Here is a 20,285-nt window from a genome sequence, read left to right on the forward strand (position 1 = left end):
TTGTAGAAAAAAGGTGAAATTTTGTGGGTTTTTAAAGAAAATTCCAATGCATTTCTAATGCATTATTTATTCCTAGTATTTTGGGAATAACTTTGGGAAAAATTGGAATTTTAACACCAAAAGTCATAGCACCTCTTTCGGGATCAAGACGCACGTTTTGATGTATATATTACCAGGGTTTTCTCAAAGCTGCGGGACGAGTTACGCACCAAAATTTGGTGGAATAATAAGCCCTCTGCCCCGAGGCACTCCTCTCAGCTATTCTAGCTGTAGAGGAGTTCCTCGGAGCTGAGCACCCGTGGCACTAACTAGACAATGCTATTTCCCGAAAAATTGCGGTTGGATAGCTGCTTGTGCCCAAGCTTAAGCAAAACTGCGTTGCTGGCTGATGAGAAAAATCTGAAGCTGAGCTTGATTGTTAAATGCTAAACACTGTAAACCCGAATGCTCAAATTAATTAATTGTAAAATGTTAAAACTTAAAGTTTAAAATGTGTAAACTTAAAATTTCTTAAAATTTCTACTAACTTAAAAATGTTGAGTGCCAGTAGCATTTTCCTTCTTTTGTGTTTATTAAACTGATAATTTTTGATTAATGTGAACTTTTTTGGGGAGTGTGTAACCACTATATTAAAAAATTAATTAATAGTTACTCAAAACTCTACAGTTTAAATGTATTTTTTTTTGTCTTATTTTTAAAGGATAAATTAATTACATGTGTAAATAAGATACGATTAATATTAGAATATTATATATATATATATATTATATATATATACAAATATATAAATATTTATATATACATACAGGGTGGTGGGGGGGTGGTCCTCAAGCCACTCACTCTATGCTTTTGAGAACATTTGGGAACATGTATAAAAAGTGATGTTGAAATCATGTAAAACTCGTCTCTCTTCTCTACCGGAAGTATCTACACGATTTTATGTTGTAGCATTTGCGTGCACTTCCTCTTCAGACAGTGGAGCAGAGCGGAGACTGCAGAGGTTCGTTAACTCTCCGCGCCATCAGATTAATTGTAAGTATTCAACATAAAACTTGTTTAAATGTTTGTTTGAAGGTTCAACGTGTTATTAAACGGACAACGTGAGTCACATTAGCCATGTAACACAGCTAACGGTTAGGTTAGCAATTAAGCCAACAAGCAAAGTCGGGACATAGTTGAAAAATTCAAAATCTGTGTTGGAGCTGTGTCAGCGTTGTGAGTGAAAGCAGAATGCTAACGATAGCACCAGGTGTTATACCTTAGCCATGTTGGCTTAACCCATGTAAGTGAAATGAACTGGTTAAATAAAATGGAATTCATTTTGTTTGTGATTACTAAAAAATGTATAATTTTGCAGTGGCTTTAATCAAAATAAGACTAGCAATTTGCGGAGATTTATGTAACCTAAAACTGTGAGGATAGTGTTTAGTTCAAAGTGTAAGGAAAAATGCTTGTTGATTGACACAGTGTTTGTTTCATGTGCGTGGGAGCTTATTTTCGCCAGGGAGTGCTGTAAAGTATAAATGTGCACGCATGATATCTACAAGCGCTTACACACTTTCCTTTAGCTCCTTAGCTTCAGTGAACAATACAGATGCTGCCTGAGGTACTACTGTATCTCTGGCGCCATTGATTAGCTCCCACTATTGTTACCGCTAAATCTCTCCCCAAGTTTAACTTACCCGGCTGAGCATCACATGACTGCTACAGTACTGCTGCTGCCAGCTCAACTTTCTACATAGAGTTTTGACGAAATGTTTTTTGTTTACCACTCTCCACGAATAAGTGATAACTCTCTTGTCCTGTATGATTAGATATGTTAATGATCCTAGGTTGTCTATCAGCATTATATAGCTAACTTGTTAGGTACTGATAAATGCTACATCACTAAATGAGCAAGCATTCATAACTCAAACATATATGAGACTCAGTACCGTCAGCGACCCCCTTCCCACCCCATGGTTTGATTTGATCATTTTATGTGAAAGTGAAATTAGCAAATTCCTGGAGGGACTGTTTCATTTGTTGTGAAACAGTTGGTTAGCAGTGTTAACATAACACATACTGTATCATTTATAAAACCAAGCCTTGGGACTGTTCTACATGAAGTAATGTGAGCCTTTATGAGAACTGCTTAGTCAACTTTATTCCTCACATCTTTGTGCAAATTCACGCCCACAACGGCATTGATCCATGCGCCTCTGCTGAAAGGAATTCTGAGTGGGACACTATATTGCCACTTATTTGATTTTTTTTGTTACAAGTGATTTTGCAGATTGAACAATCTAACAAGTAGCTTATACATCTGCTTTGTTTTAATCAATGTTAGTATATTTAGTTGCACTTTACTAGTATGAGGAATATGACTGCAGTTTTGGTTAATTCTGAAAAAATCTTTTTTTTATGTTTTCAGGTTGCTGCCCCGAATATGACTTGTCACAGTAAGTTGTGTTCAGCTTTTTTCACCACTACAACATATTTATTTAAACACTGTAGACTGCAACACAGCCACTTTTCAAGAATTAGTCCACAGCCATGCCTCCATGATGATTGCATGTGTACATTTCAGACACTTAGTGCACTGAGTACTCATTTGACAAGATACCATAATCCAGAACATAGCAGCAGTGCAGGGCAGATTCAGGAATCTGTGCCCTTTATGCACATTTCAGCAACTTTTTTCTGAGTCTGTACTCCTCAGACACATAAGAGCACACTTAAAAAAGTATGAAACAGTGGTATGCCCATACAAAGATTGTAACTATAGCACAAATGTATACTCTTAATTTAATTCCCATAAGAGTAGACTGCACCAAGCGAGTCTTGCATCAGACTTTTGTAATGACATTGTCTATGAGCATACTCACAATCTCCAAGCCACTAGGTCCGATGTCACTGGTGATTTGTATGATGAGTGTCCAGTTCAGAGCACAGAAAAAGAAGATGATGAGCAGTGTGATACTTTGAAACTAAAAAATCAGCTCAAACTTAATGCAGCTTCTTTATTTCTAAAGATGCAGAGTCGAGAGGGAGAGCAGGAGCTGCTCTCCAGAGCAAGCCAAGAAGAGAAGGGAGAGAGAAGAGAAGAAGGAGATCTGGTTTTGTTTGGTGACACCCTTGGGGGTCACATGTCACACACTGACCCACACTGGCTGGCCAGTTAGGTCTGTGGGGGGGGAAGGGTCATCCCAAGTGTGAACAGTGAGCAGCTGTGGGGGTGTGAGTTCCCTTGTCCACTGGAGCAAAGAAACATCTGGTCTCTTGAATGATGAGTCCCAACAGTGGCTTTTTGGAGTCATTCAGAGCAGATTATGTATGACCACAAGTGAACAGGTTCAAGCAACTGAGGTCAAAAAGGAAGAGTTTGTTCAGAGAACCAAAGCCAGTCATGACCTTCATGTACAAAATATCCTCAAAGATGAGAGTTTGAGCAGCCAATTTGGGGTTAAAGGTGATTGTGTTCTGCACGTCACTTCATTACTTCTACCCCATCACAGGTTTTCTGCCAGATCTACTACATGATCTTTTGGAAGGAATCATTCCAGTTGAACTTGCTCTTTGCAATTAAAGAAATGATTCGTCTTAAGTACTTCAGTTTAGAGTATTTGAACCAAAGGATCACATCATTCCCATATCAGCACACTGAAAGTAAATGAACCTCATCCAATTCCCAAAACATTCATGACTCGGGGAACAATAGGAAGCAATGGGCATGAAAATGCCACTCTGCTCAGACTACTTCCATTACTTGGAGGCAGTAAAGTAGCAGAGGTGCAACGGGTATGGAGAGAACCCAATAGCAGCACAAGTGAACCAGGTTTTAGTCTGGAAACAGTCTTTATTCAGCAGATCAAAACAGGTACACAGCTAACCCGAGGATGGCAGCAGAGAACCTGATTCAGGTGAGTATGGTGGGGTGTGGATCCGGACCTTGAGACGGAGTCGGTGGGGCTGACGTCACCAGAGGAGGTGAGCTGGTGAGGTGAAGCTGACAAGGTGTGTCTCTTGGTGAAGCAGGAACAGGCTGAGTGCCAACCAGCTACAGGCAGACAAGGAACAGAAAACAGGCAGGCAATACTTGTAGTCGGGGACAGAAGGCTGGTGGATTCACCGGGGCTGAGACGTGGTCGGAGGCAAGTCGAGTCGATACCAGGTAAGCAGTCTGGGAACAAGTGCTGGAGAGTCAGGCATGAGAGCAAAGACAATCTGGCAAAGATTGAGTGGAGGGAAGCTGCATATCTACTGGCTTGATTGGAGATGGTGAGCAGGTGCGAGCAGCAGGTGAAAGCAGTTAGGCTGATGAGGGATGTGGCTGAGCAGCAGAGCAGGAGAGGGGCAGAGGCTCGGAGCAGACTGTGACAGATGAGGGTAATGCTGCATGGGAGGTTTTGATGGAATTAAAAGAGGTGGTGGAATTAGCATTGTGCCCATCTTTTATTGATGAAACCTTAGACTGTTTTGTTTGCAAAATCAGCGACCACAGACAAATACTGCAAGAGGCTTTTCCTGAGTATAGGCTTCGTCCTAAACATCACTATGTGGAGCATTATCCCACCTTAGTTAAGTGCTTTGGGCCCCTAGCGCATGTTTGGACCATGCGATTTGAGGCCAAACATCGCTTCTTCAAGAGAGTGGTGCATGATGCTCAAAACTTCAAAAATATTTTGAAGATACTAGCAATCAGACACCAACACATGATGGCATATCACCTTGATGCACCATAATTATTCAAGCCAAAAACACAAACATCCAGGGTTGACCCTGTTTTGGTTTCAGCTCTACCAGAAGTAGTTCAGGCTCACATTAGAGGACAAACAACTAGTGACACAGTCTACCATACATCAAAGGTGACCATTGATGGCACAGACTATACCATTGGAATGTTTGTGTCAGTTGGAGTCAGTGGGGGGCTGTCTAAATTTTGCAGACTAGCACAGATCTACCTTGTAAATCACAATGTTTCTTTTCTCTGTTGTGATTATGACTCCTGGTATGTAGATCATCTTCGGTCCTACGAGCTGTCAGCCACACAGGCAAGCCTGTCTATCCACCTGCAATCTGAATTCAATAATACAGTCCCACTTTTTCATAAATCAATAAGGAGTTAAGTTTAATGATTAAAATAAGCTTTTGAATTCCACAATTGCTCCACTCCATAGTCTATGGTTTTGCCATTTCTCTGACTGCACCAGATAAGTCAGTAGGTTATCAGTGGATTTATGTGCAGATATCATTGTGGTGGCAAATTGGTTGGGATTGTTTGGGTTTGCTTAGTAAACTTGTCACAGTATTTACACAATTTTAACTCCTTAGGAATTACATGATGTCCACATAAGGCGTACTACTGTTCTCCATGCCCTTCCTGTGTATCTGCGTGAGGAAGTCACTGGATTTTTCAAAACGTGTGGTAAGTCCCAGTAAAGAAGTATCAGGCCCATTGTACTGTATACTAACCCATTTTTCATTTTCATTTATTTATGTTTCAATTGCAAACATTGGGCGAGATGTTTTGAAACCTGAAGTGTCTTTTTGTGCCCACAAGGGCATTTTTTGTAAATAATCGGTTTCATTGCAAAGAAAATCAAATGGCCATCATTAGCCTAGCAGTGGTCTCAGTGATAGAGTGCACAAAGCAGCAGAATGAACAGGGGTCTATAAGACTTGTGTACTCAGTGTTTTTTTTTTTTATGACAATCAGCAACAATAACAAAATTGCCACAGCCTTAGTGCCTATGTTTTTTTAGGTAGATGTGATCTCCCTTTCATTCTTTCAGGATGATATGGATGAGCCAGATCTGAGAGATACATCAGTGACCCTCCTTACAACTGTGAGCGACAATGCCACAAGTCCAGTTCACTACCACCCAGTGAAAATCTCCATCGTCCTAGAAGGTGATGTGGTGGTCAACCTCCCCAGACTTGCTGATGCTTTCCTGGTAATGTTCGGCCTGATCTACGTACTACATCTCAGCTATCCCAAAGGACTGATCAACACTTTTGAATTCACACAGAAAATCTTACTTGGTCTGGATGACTGTAAACTGTCACCCAGGTTGCAGACTCTCAAAAATGACCTGATGATATACGTGGAACTAAAAAAGTGGTTGATTCTGGTGGCTCACTTGGTCAGAGCATGGTCCACAACAAGAATATGTCATTGTCCATGTTGACTATTGTTCAACTGTTGTTCAAGTTGCTGCGCTACTCAAATGGTTTTCAGCCTTTGTACTTGTTAATGTAATCATTTTACATTTTAATATTGTTAAAACATTGTTGTATTAACAGTTTATAAGCTGTTTATGACATATAGTTTTTATAGGTGAACTATTTTAAAATTTTACTCAGAAGAGAAAATTCTTCATTGTTACATTTTCGTGACTGAATAAACAAACTGTCCTCAAAGGAACATTTTAAGAAGCCACCTCTCCAGCTTCAGTGTTCAGGGGACTTTTTTCCCACTGAAGGACGGCTTTGTTTATTCAATCATGGAAATTTATCAAATAAATATTAGAAAGGGAAAATTAACATATCAAGATAATGAAAACTTTGTGAGTTTGAATATTTTCCACTACTACATAGTGCACCTTAAAGTTTAAACCTGATGTACATAATAAAGTACAAATTTGACATTTTTGCACTTTTAGATTCATGAAGAGTTAATAGCAATTTATGTTTAAGTTGATGCACTACAGGTTTACAACCAGATGGCCCATTGCAAATGTTAATGTATATTTTATTTTCTTTTTTTTTTCTTTTAAATATTTGTTTCAGATTGTGCTAAAAGTCAGTGGGCAATAAAAAAGGTTCTACTCAACATTTCAATAAAAACAAATTGAGTTTTGACCACCAAAGTCAAATCACTTCATATGGGAGTGCAAATGGATATTTCTGCAATATTTGAAGGGATTCCCTTGAAGAAATCTTGAGATATTGCATTCGTGAGGCCAAAATCATGATTTGTGAGGACACCGTGACCTTGATCTTTGACCTTTGTTCACCAAAATCTTATTAGTTCATACATGAGTCAAAGTAAATGTTTGTACCACATTTGATGAAGTTCCCTCAAGGTGTTCTGGAGATATTATTTTTCACAAAGCCAAAACTCTGTTTTTTTAGGTTAGCACACCCTTGAATTTTGACCTTTGACCCCCAAAATCCAATCTGTTAATCTGTGAGTCTAAGTGAACAATTGTCCCAAATTTGAAGTTCTGTCATGTTCTCAAGGCGTAACTGAGATATCGTGTCCACAATAATGGGACACTTGTCCTTACGGATGGGCAGACATCCTTAAATCAATATGTCTCCGGCTCTGGCTGTTGGCAACGCGGAGGCATAAAGACTGCCAAATGTCACCGAGTTTGTCTAATTAGCTGACCTGCATCAACTCTATTTGTCCATCCGCGCTCAGGGGTTGCAACATTCCATGCAATACACACCCATTATAAACTCCAGAGTGATCAGAAAAAAGCATAAAACTAAAACTGTGATCAATGAAAAACTGTACAAGATATCAAAAAGTTTAATTCAATTTAAATAGCTGAATGTCTTGGGGCCAATTTAAAGATTAAATTAAGTCTCTAGCTAAAAGGATGGCGAATTAGTTGAGGTTCAAAGAGGAGAATGGTTTCAAGGATTTGAACATTCTCTCCATTGACTACCACTGTAAAAAGGTCAGACAAAATGATCAGTATTTCAAAATTATTAATCTGAAAAGATGCTCTGCATAGTTCACTGCTCTCCTCAATCACAGTCTGTTTATGTTAGCAGCCACAGATTTGTTTCTATGAGGCATCCAGTGATTGCAGTAATGCAGCATGAACATAAACAAAATGTTCATTCATTTATGAATTTCTAATCAATATTATAAGACATTAGTCCACAGTCAAAGACGGACTATGTGGATTACACTGTGGTATTACGGCTGCTCTCATTCTCATTTCTCAAGTCGTTATTTGAGAGAATTCTCGGGCTTCTGCCTTTTGGACTAAGGCTTGTTTGTTCACAGATAAATGCGGAGTGCTATATATGTAGCCTTGATTGAAAACTATTCTCCTTTTATCTAGTGCAGCATGCAGACAACAGCATATAGCTGACCCGACATTATTCAGACATTGTTATCTGTCACTGGGTTGCACTGAACCAGCAGTCACACTGCAGCCTGGGAGGTTAGGACAGAGAGAGGAGAGGAAAAATCAAAATGCAAAATTAGTTTTCATTAGTGTGTGTGTGTGTGTGTGTGTGTGTGTGTGTGTGTGTGTGTGTGTGTGTGTTTGTGTGTGTAAGAGACAGAGCGAGAAAGAGACAAACATCTGCAGTTTTCAAAGAGATTATTGAATCATTTTGCGAACACATTTTCCTCCACAGAATTCCTTTTTATCGAATTATTGTCAGCCTTTAGATTGATCTTTGCTAGAGATGAGAAATGAATCACACACTAGTCGAGAGGTGGGTGATCGAATTTACTGACGAGAGTTCGCAGTAATAAGGAAGGGTCCGCAGGCCAAGTGAGAAATGCTGAGACTTGGAAACGGAGCGATTCATGAGCCTATAACTCAACACAGTGTCAGACAGAAGGAGGAGGGAGGGGAAGAAGGATTGCAAAAGGGACAGGTGGATGAGAGGTTTGAGGATGATGGGCTCAAGCTGGTGTGAGGAGGAGGAGGAGAAAAGAGAGGGCAGGGTTCATAATGCAGTTGCAAATGAATAAACAAATCCTCCAGGCATCCTGCTGAGTCTAAACAATACATGAGAAAGGTCAGATACTGGTTGTGGTCAATGGCAGAATATTCTTTACCTTTACACAGAGTATGAACACTTGAAAAGTTGTCTGAAAAACGCCAAAAGATTTTATTTAAGTCTTTTAATGGATATTAACTGCCATAGTTCCTGTTGAAACAGGAGCTTTGGACCAGCCATTCTAACAATGTGAATTTGTCATGGAGCCTCCTCCCTCCATGACCTGAACTTTGGAAATAGGAAGAGTACTGCTTCTGGCTTCAGATAATGCTTCTTTGGGTATTGGTTTGTTCCATAGAGGGGGATGTTTGCTTGTTTATTCATGTCCACGATATGTCTTGATTTGATATTTTGATTAATATGTATTTTTGCTGAGGTACATCCGGAGCACCAACTGACTGATTGTTGCCACCTGTGTGGAACTGACCATCATTACAGAGGCCTTCCTGATTGGCCATAGACAGCAGGTGACAGGGGATAAAATGTGTGTGGAAACAGCACACGGCATGGTCTGTATTTTCTCTCTCATGGACAATGGAGGAGGGTCAGTGCAGTGTGGACAGAGAGGACTTCTCCACAATTTAATTTTTGTTTTTTATTTTCTCCTGCAGAAGTTCTGCTCTGATATACGTTCTTTGTCATTTTGTGTGGCTGGCCTGAATAATATATAGTTTAACAACTCCTGCTGCTGGTCCCTACTTCCCACTCACACTACCAACCACCTTCAAGGTATAACAGAATTTAATTTGAAATTGCCAACACAATGTATATTTTACATGAGTAGTACAAGCTGTACAAGCAAAGAATAGGTTTGGCCACATTCTGTATTTTTCTTGCTTTCTTGCTATAAATTCCATGTGCAGACCCGAATCAAACAATTAAGTAATCCTGCTAACAAGTATGGTGTTTTTGTCATGGTTTGCTATGGCAGACACTTTTTGTTAGTTTTGTTTTGGAGTTTTTGTCACTTCCTGTTTTATTTTGTAATATGGTTTCCTTGTGTGTCTCAGTGATTCGCTTCCTGTCTTGTTTCTGTGTAGTGATTGTCTGCCCCGCCCTGATGTGTTTCACCTGTGTGTAATCACCTTGCCTCCTGTGTCTATATAGTCTTTGTGCTCCCTTTTGTCTGGTCGGTTCGTCTGTTTAGTTCTTTTGTTTTTCACGTCCTGTTGCCTTCATGTCTGTTCATGTCACGTTCACGTCTTGATTTCTGATTTAATAAACCTGCCTGCACCGTCTCCCAAGAGTTGACTGCATTTGGGTCCAACTTACCTCGCAAATCCTTGACAGTTTTTATCCAAAGCCTGTTTATTTTTATTCAGTCCTACAAAGACTGCCCTGCTGCCCGAAATACACACTAGACCAGAGGTCACTAATAGGCAGACTGTGATCTTGGGATCACAGACCCACACCCGGTGAGAGACAACATCGGAGAAAAAACTAGGGAAAGAAAGAGAAAATTAGGTGTTTTAAGCTGTTCAATTGTTAAAATGTGCTGAGACTGTTTGTTTATTACAAAAATGGGTGACTGTTGTTTAACTGTCGGAATTGACCATAAAGAAGAATGGAAAATCAAAATGAAACTTAACTTCAATCACTGTTGTTCCACTGAGCCCACTAAGTGTGTCCTCTGTCAGTTATATCCAAGTGAAAGGGAGCATCATCTGTCCAAATTATCTTTGTCTGGATAACAAATCCTTTTGAATAGTTTCTCTTTAATCTAAATATTCAGTAGTTAGCATAGAAGTGTTTCAAAAACCATTTATTCTATTGCTGACTGCTAAATGTGACACATATTAGAAATTATTTTATGGAAAACCCTTAATCTGACACAGCCATATTACTGTCAGCTGAAATACAAACAGAAGAGAAATGGAAAGATATTGTCCTTGAAAGTCATTTGATATTTATAAAATCTTGTCTCAGTTTCGCTCAGAAGGTGTAATCTACGGAATATTGTGTACAGCTCATTATGATGAGTGAGGAGGAAGGCCCGGTCTCGCTTCATGTCAAACTGCTCATGAACACACCACCCACTATGCCAATGTCAAATGACTTCCTGAGTGTTCAGCCCACATTAACATTATTCATCCTGACAGTCACGAGTCCTGTGAGAGAAAACTCCCTCCTCCTCTCCAGGTGGATTCAAATCAGATTGAGCGCTTGTGTTTGCTCCACACTGGAATGCAAATTGACAACACAGGGAGAGAAGCAGTTTCACAGAAATTAGGTATGGTTGGTGCTTAAATAGGTCAGCTGTAATTTACAGTTAAAAGGGCCATATTATTTTGAGGTTCACATTTAGATTTTACTCGAAAATGTTTACATACATTAATTAGATTTGCCCATTGCCATTATTGGATTAGAGATCTCAAAGTCGATGCGATGGTCATTTCCAAATTTAATTTAGAAATCAATATAGAATGTTAATATTCTATGCCGGGTCAAAAATAACGGTTGGTAATATCACTGTGGGTTTTATCCAGTCCACCCCAAATCATCTGTGTTGTGATTGAAAGCGAGCAGCACTGCAGTCATGTCCACTCCTCCTGTAAGTTTGACTTTGGTCTGTTTTAGACACTACTAAATTCTGCGTAAACCTAGACAAGTTCTTAGCACCTACACACTGCTGTTCATCATTGTGTATGCAGGTCGGGCACATTTAAAAACATTTCTATATGAAGACAACCCAATTCCTTATGGAGATGTGGATATCTTTAACCCTGTGATTAAGAATTATTTAGGAATAATCATGCATTCAAAATATCCTTCTCCCTCCGATATTATCATCAAACCTGATGCAGGTTCATCATGTCAGCCTATCCTGTCAGGGAAGGCAGTTCCCTTACTGTCTTGGTGACCTGACCAAGGGCAAATTCTTGTTGAGTTGCATGACAAGACAGTGACGAGGCTGTGACTAAGTCTGGTGAACCAATGGGGAAACAGCTATGGTGATGATTGCAGTTATGATGGTGATGTCAGTGTGACACTGACATGTCACGGCTGTCCTCATTAAAAGCGTCTGAATTCTAAGCAGACCTTACAGCTGGCTCTGCTGCCAGATCACATAATTAGTGAAGGGATAGATTAATTACATACAATCAGAAGTCACAGAAACACAGTGAGAGGTTCTGTTTTGTTAAGGTTTCAGAAAGGCTCTGAATGAGGGGATTTTTTTCCTACAAAGGCAAATGAAGGTCTGATTTTGTTGTGATTTATGTTTCAAGTTCAATGTTTTCATTTCAATTTGTGTCAGTAGCTTGTGTGTATGTGTGAGAGAGACAAAGGAGCCTTGTGTGAATGGTTCATACTATCTATCAATCATGATCAGAGGCCATTTCAAGGTTGTCAGCTTCCTGTGATGTGATCGCTTGTTCAATTGTTGTCGTCCTTAATCTCTTTCGTGTCGTGTTTTCAAGAGTTTTAGGAACGTAGTGGACTTTTCTGGTGACAGCAGAACATTGTTCCCAGTGAAGCAAGTTTTGTTAAGCACAATAAAACAAAATCTTTATACCAGTAGAGGTGTGCTGAAGGTTAGAGTTTAATTAATCGATTTTGAAGAACAAAGATGTTTGATATAGGCACTTAAATATATTCTTACACTGACATTTACTTGACAGTTAAGTGTATTGTCTTAATCTCAAGACAACAATGTTATCAATAAAAGAAGGTGGCATCAAAGGCCAAATCAAAGAGGTCCAGATCTGATGAGTACCACAGGAGACTGGCTGCAGTCACTAATCAGAAATGGTGCACAGAAATGGAAGATGTAACATAACTAAATGGTAATGATACACCTTGTTGGATTGAGGGGAGATGCCTTCAGATGTGATCATCAGCAGTCATTTACTGTACAACTGTAATAGTCAGGAAATTAACATTTCATGACTTTGCCATTTGTTGTCACAGCCTGCTCTGCCTTCTTCTGCGGCTTTAGTAATTTTCCATCTACCCCGCCTGCGTCTCACTCCCACCAGCCAGCCACACCTACCTCATCAGCTCCACCATGGGCTCCCAGCTGCATCTTATCACTCATTAAGCCAGTATATATGTATCCCCGGTTCATTCAGTCATTGCCAGATTGTTCTTTGTACCCATGTGAGACTTTCCAGCATTCTTCCCTGGACTGACTTCTTGGTATTGACTCTGTTAGTCCCTGACCATCCTGCCTCTTCTCTGCCCCAGTAAACGCCTCAGCCTTCTGTCCCTGACCACGAGTTCTGCCTGTGCTCTTCCTGGTTCCTGTCTGCCTGTGCTTGTTTGGTGTTATCCAGCTCCGACGTCGCAGTGGTCGTCTTGTGAATACTTCCCTGCTGGTTTCCTGATCATTCGTCTGACTACGATTACCCACCTGCACTCCTTACTCCTTCCTGGTGTGTCTGCCCCGCTGACTGCTCACCTGGTTCCTATCTTCTTGCACCCTCGACTACGTCTCCAGCCCGCTCCCTAATGGTACCGTTGCTTCCCGGTGAATTTCCCCAGTGTGTGCAAGTTCAGTCACCTTGCTCCACGCACCTGACTCACAACTCTCCAGCCCTGGCCCCCGGGTCCACCCCAAACCCCAAGCGACTATTGTCCTGTGTAGTAAACTTAAATATACTATACCCATCGGAAACTCACTCTGTTCCACGCCTCTATCGTCTCCTTCTTCGGGTACATCATGGCTCAATGCAGCATGTAGATGGATCCGGCAAAGGTTCATACACAACTACAGCAGTATTGCTGCCCCCCTCACGGCCCTTTCCTCCTCCAAGGTGTCCTTCTGCTGGACCCCATCCGCCGATGAGGCCTTCCTCATCCTCAAGGCCTGGTTCACCTCAGCCCCCATCCTTCGAGTGCCAAATCCTGAGTGCCAGTTTGTCGTACGAGGTGGATGCTTCCAACGTGGGGGTGGGGGCTGTCCTATCCCAGCGTGCAGCCTCTGAACAGAAGCTTTCAAAAAATGTCAATTTAGTTGTCAACAATTTTGGTGCGACATGGTCTCTCAATTCAACATCCTTTTACTTTTCACTTAGCTAGACTACCATTTTTCACTTAAGATAGCAATTTTCCAAAAGATTGCAAAATTATGGCTTATTTTTATGAAGTGTAGTTTTTCCTGACTCTGCTACTTTCAAACAGGTACTAATTTTATTCAGTTTTGGCCCAAAATAGAATTTTTCCTTTTCCATAGAACATTCAATGGTTAGTTCATTCATACAGTTTGTTCTTGAGCATCTGCACTTTCGTTAAGAGTCTGCAAGCATCCAGTTGGAGGAAGAGCCGAACAGCAAAATGTACCTGTGCGACTGGGGCCAAAATTATGCTAATTTCCCTCCCTGCAGAGCCTCCTTTCTTCTTGAACACTTTGATGAGCTGGGCAGTGTGTTGGTCAAGTTGTGCAAGGAAATTTGAGACATTGGGGAACAGTAGTGATCCTCACAAATTCTGCCTCCACCTGAAAACATAATGTCCACGAACACAACATACTATTGGTACCTACTAAAACATTCAATCTTTATAGTAAGACCTCATAAAGGTTTTTTTTTTATGTTCTACCATATTTCTTAATGCAGTACAACCCTGTAACTGTCCCAAGTACTAAGAGACTTGAACAGAGATGCTCTGTGCTATAGTTACATTTTACACAAAATGATAAACATACACAGTGTGTAAGTTCACTGTTTTCAGTGAGACCATTGTGCTTTCTTTTTTTATGTTTGTTTTTGTTTTTTCTTTTTTTCTTTCTTTCACACATTCGAAATAAAATGATCAAATCAAATCAAATCAACTTTTTTAATGGCTTGTGACTGATGCCAGGCCAGGTATGTACGCTACAATGCTGAAGCATTCACACTAAATATATGCCTTCAATGCTATTGCATTGCAGCACATAATAATACAGGTTTGACTAACAATAGTGTGAATGCCTCACAATAATGGTTGTTAACCAAAATTGTCCTCACTGTTATAGAAAGACATTTACACATACGTAAAGAACCAAACATCAACACACATACACAAGTACACGCAAATACACCATGTTGATTTACCTTAGAGTTGCTCTCATACCTGAGTTAAAAGATTAAGAATTAATCAGTTTAATTTCTCGATCAGAATCATCTTTGCCCATTTCTTCCCAGTAACACCTGCTCCTGAATTTGTATTGCAGTCAATGGTAGAGGTTGAGGGTACTCTTCAAAAATTGTAAAAGATATCAGAATGAGACAAGAACTGGGTGATACAGGATGAAAAAGAATTCTACATTTTCGATATAAAAATAGTCAATGAATTGGAAATTGTGGGATCTAAAAATAGTTTGTGTAACTTTTTTTGAAGAAACTTTTCAGGGATGGCAGTTAGAGTTCGCAGGCAGCTCCAGTTAGCAAGTGGAGATGTGCCTGAAGTTAGACAGCAGGGTTAAGTTCTAGTTGTCTAGCTGGAAGACACAGCTGACATAGATCTGGGTGTGATTTTGGTTCGGCGAGCCTCTCAAACAACTGCTATTTGTGATAAAACGGTAACTCCTATGAGAAACATGACCAGACCATGACAGGCACAAGACCTTTGTGCACTGCATATCTGGCTTTGGTTTTTTCTAGAACCAAAAATGTGGATACAGGAGCTTGGTACAATGCGCTTGCAATGCTATTGCAATGCTATTGCATTGCAGGCACATAAATCAGATTTGAATAACAATAGTGTGAATGCCTCTGTATTCTATATTTACTGTAAAATGATCAATCAGAGTGATAGTTAGAAGAAACAGACTATCTTTTTTAAAGTTATTCTTTCAGGCTTTTACCTTTATTACAGTCATAGTGAGAAAAACAAGATTGGACAGAGAGAAAAAGAAGGTGATACGCAGCAAAGGACCACAAGCCAGACTTGAACCAAGGCCACTGGGGCAAAGACTAAACCCTAAGCATGCGTTTACCAGTTGAGCTACAGGGACACACAGCTGGAGTTATGCTATATATTATTTTTTTGTCTCTCACATAGTTCACAGCCTCCATCTGGGACCCACCATTTACTTTCAACTCCAGAATGTACCAGACTTTTGTTAGAGGCAGGCCAAAAATAACTTTTAAAAACAAAAAAGTGATGAACCTGGCTTAGGGTTAGGGCTAATTCTTTTAACTTGAAAAGTCACAATTGGTCATTGAACAATTCATTGGTGAAATGTCCTCCAATCACATTCACAATAGTTTAATCTCCTGAACTGTGCATTCATTGTGTCCTCTTATGAATATCTTCAACATGTGGCTTGCTCACTTGTATGATTTTATTCAACTTTGTTGTTGATCCACAATATAATATGACTACAGATTTAAACAGGATAATCAAATGCCTCACTTTCACTTTTACTTTATTAGAAAGTTCATTCGAAAGAGGTTCTCTTCATGGTCCACATCAACTCTGATAGTTTCTCAGTCTTCTTTGTGTTCACACTATAGTTCCTTACTATACTATAGTTCCTTGACTGCTTTGGATTATGGGTAGTTTTCACTTGGAAAAAGATGTCTGCTGCTATATTTGTCTGTGACACACTGTGATGCTATCATTTAATAAAGATTAAATTCAACTGACTACAATAGGCCTACTTCTGCATTATGATTAACCTATGTGCTATCATTATATCATAAAGTCAGGTGTGTGTAAGAAAGAGGTGTAGTAGACGTTTGCATGTACAATGACAAAATGTGGAGCGAACCTGGAGTGCTTTGTGTTCCCGTTGCACAGGTTAAGCGAACTGCAACAAGGGCGCAATTACCTCACCACAACTGATCTATAAATCAATTTTCTGAAACCACTACCTGAAAAGATCTCTTGAACCATTTTCCTTCTATCCATGATTTATACGTGGACCATACAACTCTATTCATATTAATTATCTGATATGGTCAAGTGTAATCTTGAACTGGCTTGTCTCTCTACAGTGGTGCTGGGTGTGCCGACGACATACGGCCAGATGGAGATGAAAAGGGTTGTTGGAAACAATGCCACACTGCCCTGCCACCATCAATTCTTGGTGGGTGATGATCCCACTCTGGACATTGAATGGCTGCTTCTCAAGCCAACCAACAGACAAAGAGTGGTGAGTGTCTCTCGACGCAAGAGGTTTAATATATATTCAGGAAGGAATTAAATAAAATAAAATGAATTTTAGCCCACTAATCTACACTTAAAGCCTGACACATGAAAAACATCAGAAAATTCAAAGTTTTTGAAATGTATGTCTTCATTGGATCTTTTGAAAAAATCAGAAAATGTTTTTTATGAAATCATTTGCATATATGATATTTTTCATATTTGATTCATAAGGAATTGATGGCAATTTATTGACCACAACAATGTTTATTTTAGCAACAAAATTAAATATTGCTCATTGCATTTGAAATATTTCAGTTGTTCTGGTTCTGTTTTTTTCAAACAGGAACCTTTTACAACCTTTTTATTTTGCCTTGAGGTAGGAAAAAAGAACATAAAAAAAATTTCTGTCGTCATAGAGACAAAGACTTTACATTTCCAACATTTGTGGTACGACGTATTAGTACGCTTAATGTGCAAAATGCTACAGTACTCTGCAGCAGGCCATAAAGCTGTTCATGTAAACTTATCCTGTAAACTTTCTGTAGGAAAGATGCATTCAAACATTAGACCACATTTAAATAGCTCCACAATCTATGCATACTTTTGTTCATGAGAAGAAAACATTACTGAACAAACTAGTACACGCCATAACAAGCCTAAAAGTACTCATATCAAGTTATTCATTTTGAGATATTTCAAACAGAGGAGCAATGCACATGACCACTGTCGAAGTTTTTCCTGCATACAGTATATGAGTCCTTCCAGACAATGCTTTTAGTTCTGTTGCATGGCACAGCACTGGTGAACAACTTATATATACAACAGGACAGTCTTATCTGTTTCAGAAGAAATCAAGGTTTTTGTCCTGAAGGTGAATCAGTGTCAGCAATTTCAGAATTTGGTCTCGAAACATTACATCACAAACTTTGGGATGCTTTTTTTTTTATCTCGCAATGGCTCGTACATTGGGCATCTGTAGTAACCCCATGTACATGTACATACCCAGAACCTGCTCAGTTTCTTTAGCAGTTGTGTTTACTGACTTTCCATCTCTCTGTACACTGTATAAGTTTGTTTGTTCTGCAATTTCCTGTAGCATTTCATCAGTAACAAACTGTTTGGTGTCCATTCACACCTGTCTTCCAAGGCCTCCTCAACACATTCTTCAAATTCAACAGTTGGAGGTTCATAATCTACTTTTCTCCATCTGTATTCTTTCCTTTTTTCTTTGCGCCTTGCTGGCTACTTCGTTGTTGTGCTCTGTGCTGTTGTTGTTGTTGTTGTTGTTGTCGTGGGCCCTCTAATTCTGTGCTAGTCTGTTTGACAGTTTCATCTCTGAAGTCTTCCTCATCACTACTTTCTGAGTTTCCCTCAGTAAGCATTGCATTAGGAGTCCATTCCTCCTCCTCACCATCATCCTCATCCTCATCTTCACCTAACTGCTCAATGTCACTTGAATTGCCATCCATAATCACGCTGATGACATTTTGAACAGTGTACCTTTTGCCATCTAAAATAAACACAAAAAAAATCATTATTATAACGTACAGATTGATAGCCTGGGAATTTTTGGTTTTAGTGAAAAAGACAATTGTTAGCAGGTAAGCCATTGCAACATCCATGTAATTATCATGAGTTGTATGTAAAAATTACATATAAATATCTTGGGTACTCTACAAGCTTTGCCCACCTGGATTTGGGCAGTTCATCCCGTTCTTCTTGTCCAATCCTCCCAACTTCTATCAGGTTGGATGGGAAGCGTCTGTGAACTGCCTGCTGCACAATGAGGAGGTCAAAAAGGTTCAAACATTGTTGACCAAACAACTGATAATAGCACTCTCTTATTACATTCATACCCAAGACACCGGGAAAACCCGAGGGGGGTGTTTGGCCTGGTGGATCTTTAACAATCAGAACACCTCGCTGTGGTATGACCTTGCCAAAAACTGTCACATCCAGCTCGACATAGCCCCCAAAGGGTATTTCTAGCTCATTGGCAGCACGCAACAGAAGGCAGCGGCAGGACCTTGGGGCATGATGGAAATGCTGGAGAAATAAGCTTTCGAAAATGGTTGTAACCATCGAACCTGTGTCTAATAGGAGGTTAACAGGTACATCTCCCAGACTAACAGTTACCTTGGGGCATGGTACTACCATATTAAAGGCAATGATCTGAGCATCTGATCTCTGTGCATCTGAGCCTGTGTCCTGCCCTCCTGATGTGAGGAACCAAGAGGAGTTACCTGCATCCTGGGACACAGAGGCTGCTGCTGTAGGAGGTGGGGCCCTGGGCTGCTGGAAATCAACACGTTCATTATGGCACTCCCTGGCATAGTGACCTGGTTTTTGGCAATGAACATCTAGGAGGTTGTAATCAGGGTGCTGTCGTACTACATGCTTTAACTCCCTGTGAAGATCAGAGTCAAAAACATGCTCCACAAACTGGTCCCTAAGAAGAATAGGGGCATCATGCATTACTCTTGGGGCAAAACGTTTAACCTTCGCCATGAGATAACACAACGCCTGTGAAAACTCTTGAAGTGACTCTCCTTATAACTGCCTCCTAGAAAAGAAACTCTGTTGTAGGGAAACACAAGACTTAGAACAGCCATACAGATCTTGTAGAATAGACAAAATTTCCTTAGTGTCCTCCCTTTCTGCTCTAGGTCTGTACCTAATCTCATCTTTTGCCTCCCCCTCTCGATGGTCAAAAATAAAATAAGCTTGATCAACAGATATCAACTGCCTAGCTCTTATCGTGGCCCTCATTTCCTCAACCCAATCCTCCACTGGGATACCATATGTTCCCCTAAAGGTTGGGCATTTTCGTTCCCTAGGGATATAAAGCAAACACTCAACAGGGAGGGAGTCATTGGGAACAGAGTTTTGAGAACCAACCAGATGTCCAGGGCCTGAACCCAAAGGGAGTGAGGTGGCTGCTGCTCGCTCCTGCAGTAACTGCTCCTTTTCAGCACGCAGCTGCTGAACCAAGTCTGTCAATTCTTACAGCTCACTGGCCATGGCTTAGTTGAGAAAGTCAATAAGGACCAAGTTAATTGAACAGTCCAACTTAGTCGTGAGGACCTAGGGCAAGTCGGCACAGCACTCGGCAAGTCCCTCAATATGCACACTGCTTTCTTTTGGTTTAAAGCTGCATACAAATAACTCCTCCACCAAAAACAAACAAACAAACAAAAAAATATCTAGAATAACTCTATTAACTCTAATAATAATCCTTGTCTCAAACCCACCAAAATCTGTCACTGCATCCTGCCAACAATGCCAGAATGTGGCCGGGCCATGGCAAGGCCTGGATTTAACTAAAAACTTGGGTACTACTGACCCCCTTTAATACCTCAGTAACAGTTAGTCCCTCTTTTGTCATCTGTATCAATAAGGTATCTGTGGACTGAGACAAGGATTTCCCCCAAGATTACAAATTTATTTAAAAGGTCATTATATAAAAACAACAACAA

At 40.1% G+C, this 20,285-nt stretch overlaps 1 protein-coding gene across 1 annotated transcript in view; it reads left to right on the top strand.

Annotated features, from left to right (window-relative positions):
• clmpa (CXADR like membrane protein a) overlaps positions 1-20,285 on the top strand; it is a 49,348-nt gene that overhangs the window by 12,909 nt on the left and 16,154 nt on the right. Inside the window, exon 2 of the mRNA XM_023404652.2 lies at positions 16,656-16,813. Within this exon, the coding sequence (XP_023260420.1) occupies positions 16,656-16,813 (158 nt within the window). The remainder of the gene's footprint in view (positions 1-16,655; positions 16,814-20,285) is intronic.

The sequence above is a fragment of the Seriola lalandi genome, unplaced genomic scaffold, assembly GCF_002814215.2.
Source record: "Seriola lalandi dorsalis isolate HSWRI2012SDOR001 ecotype SW California unplaced genomic scaffold, Sedor1 jcf7180002054256, whole genome shotgun sequence".
Lineage (NCBI taxonomy): Eukaryota > Metazoa > Chordata > Actinopteri > Carangiformes > Carangidae > Seriola > Seriola lalandi.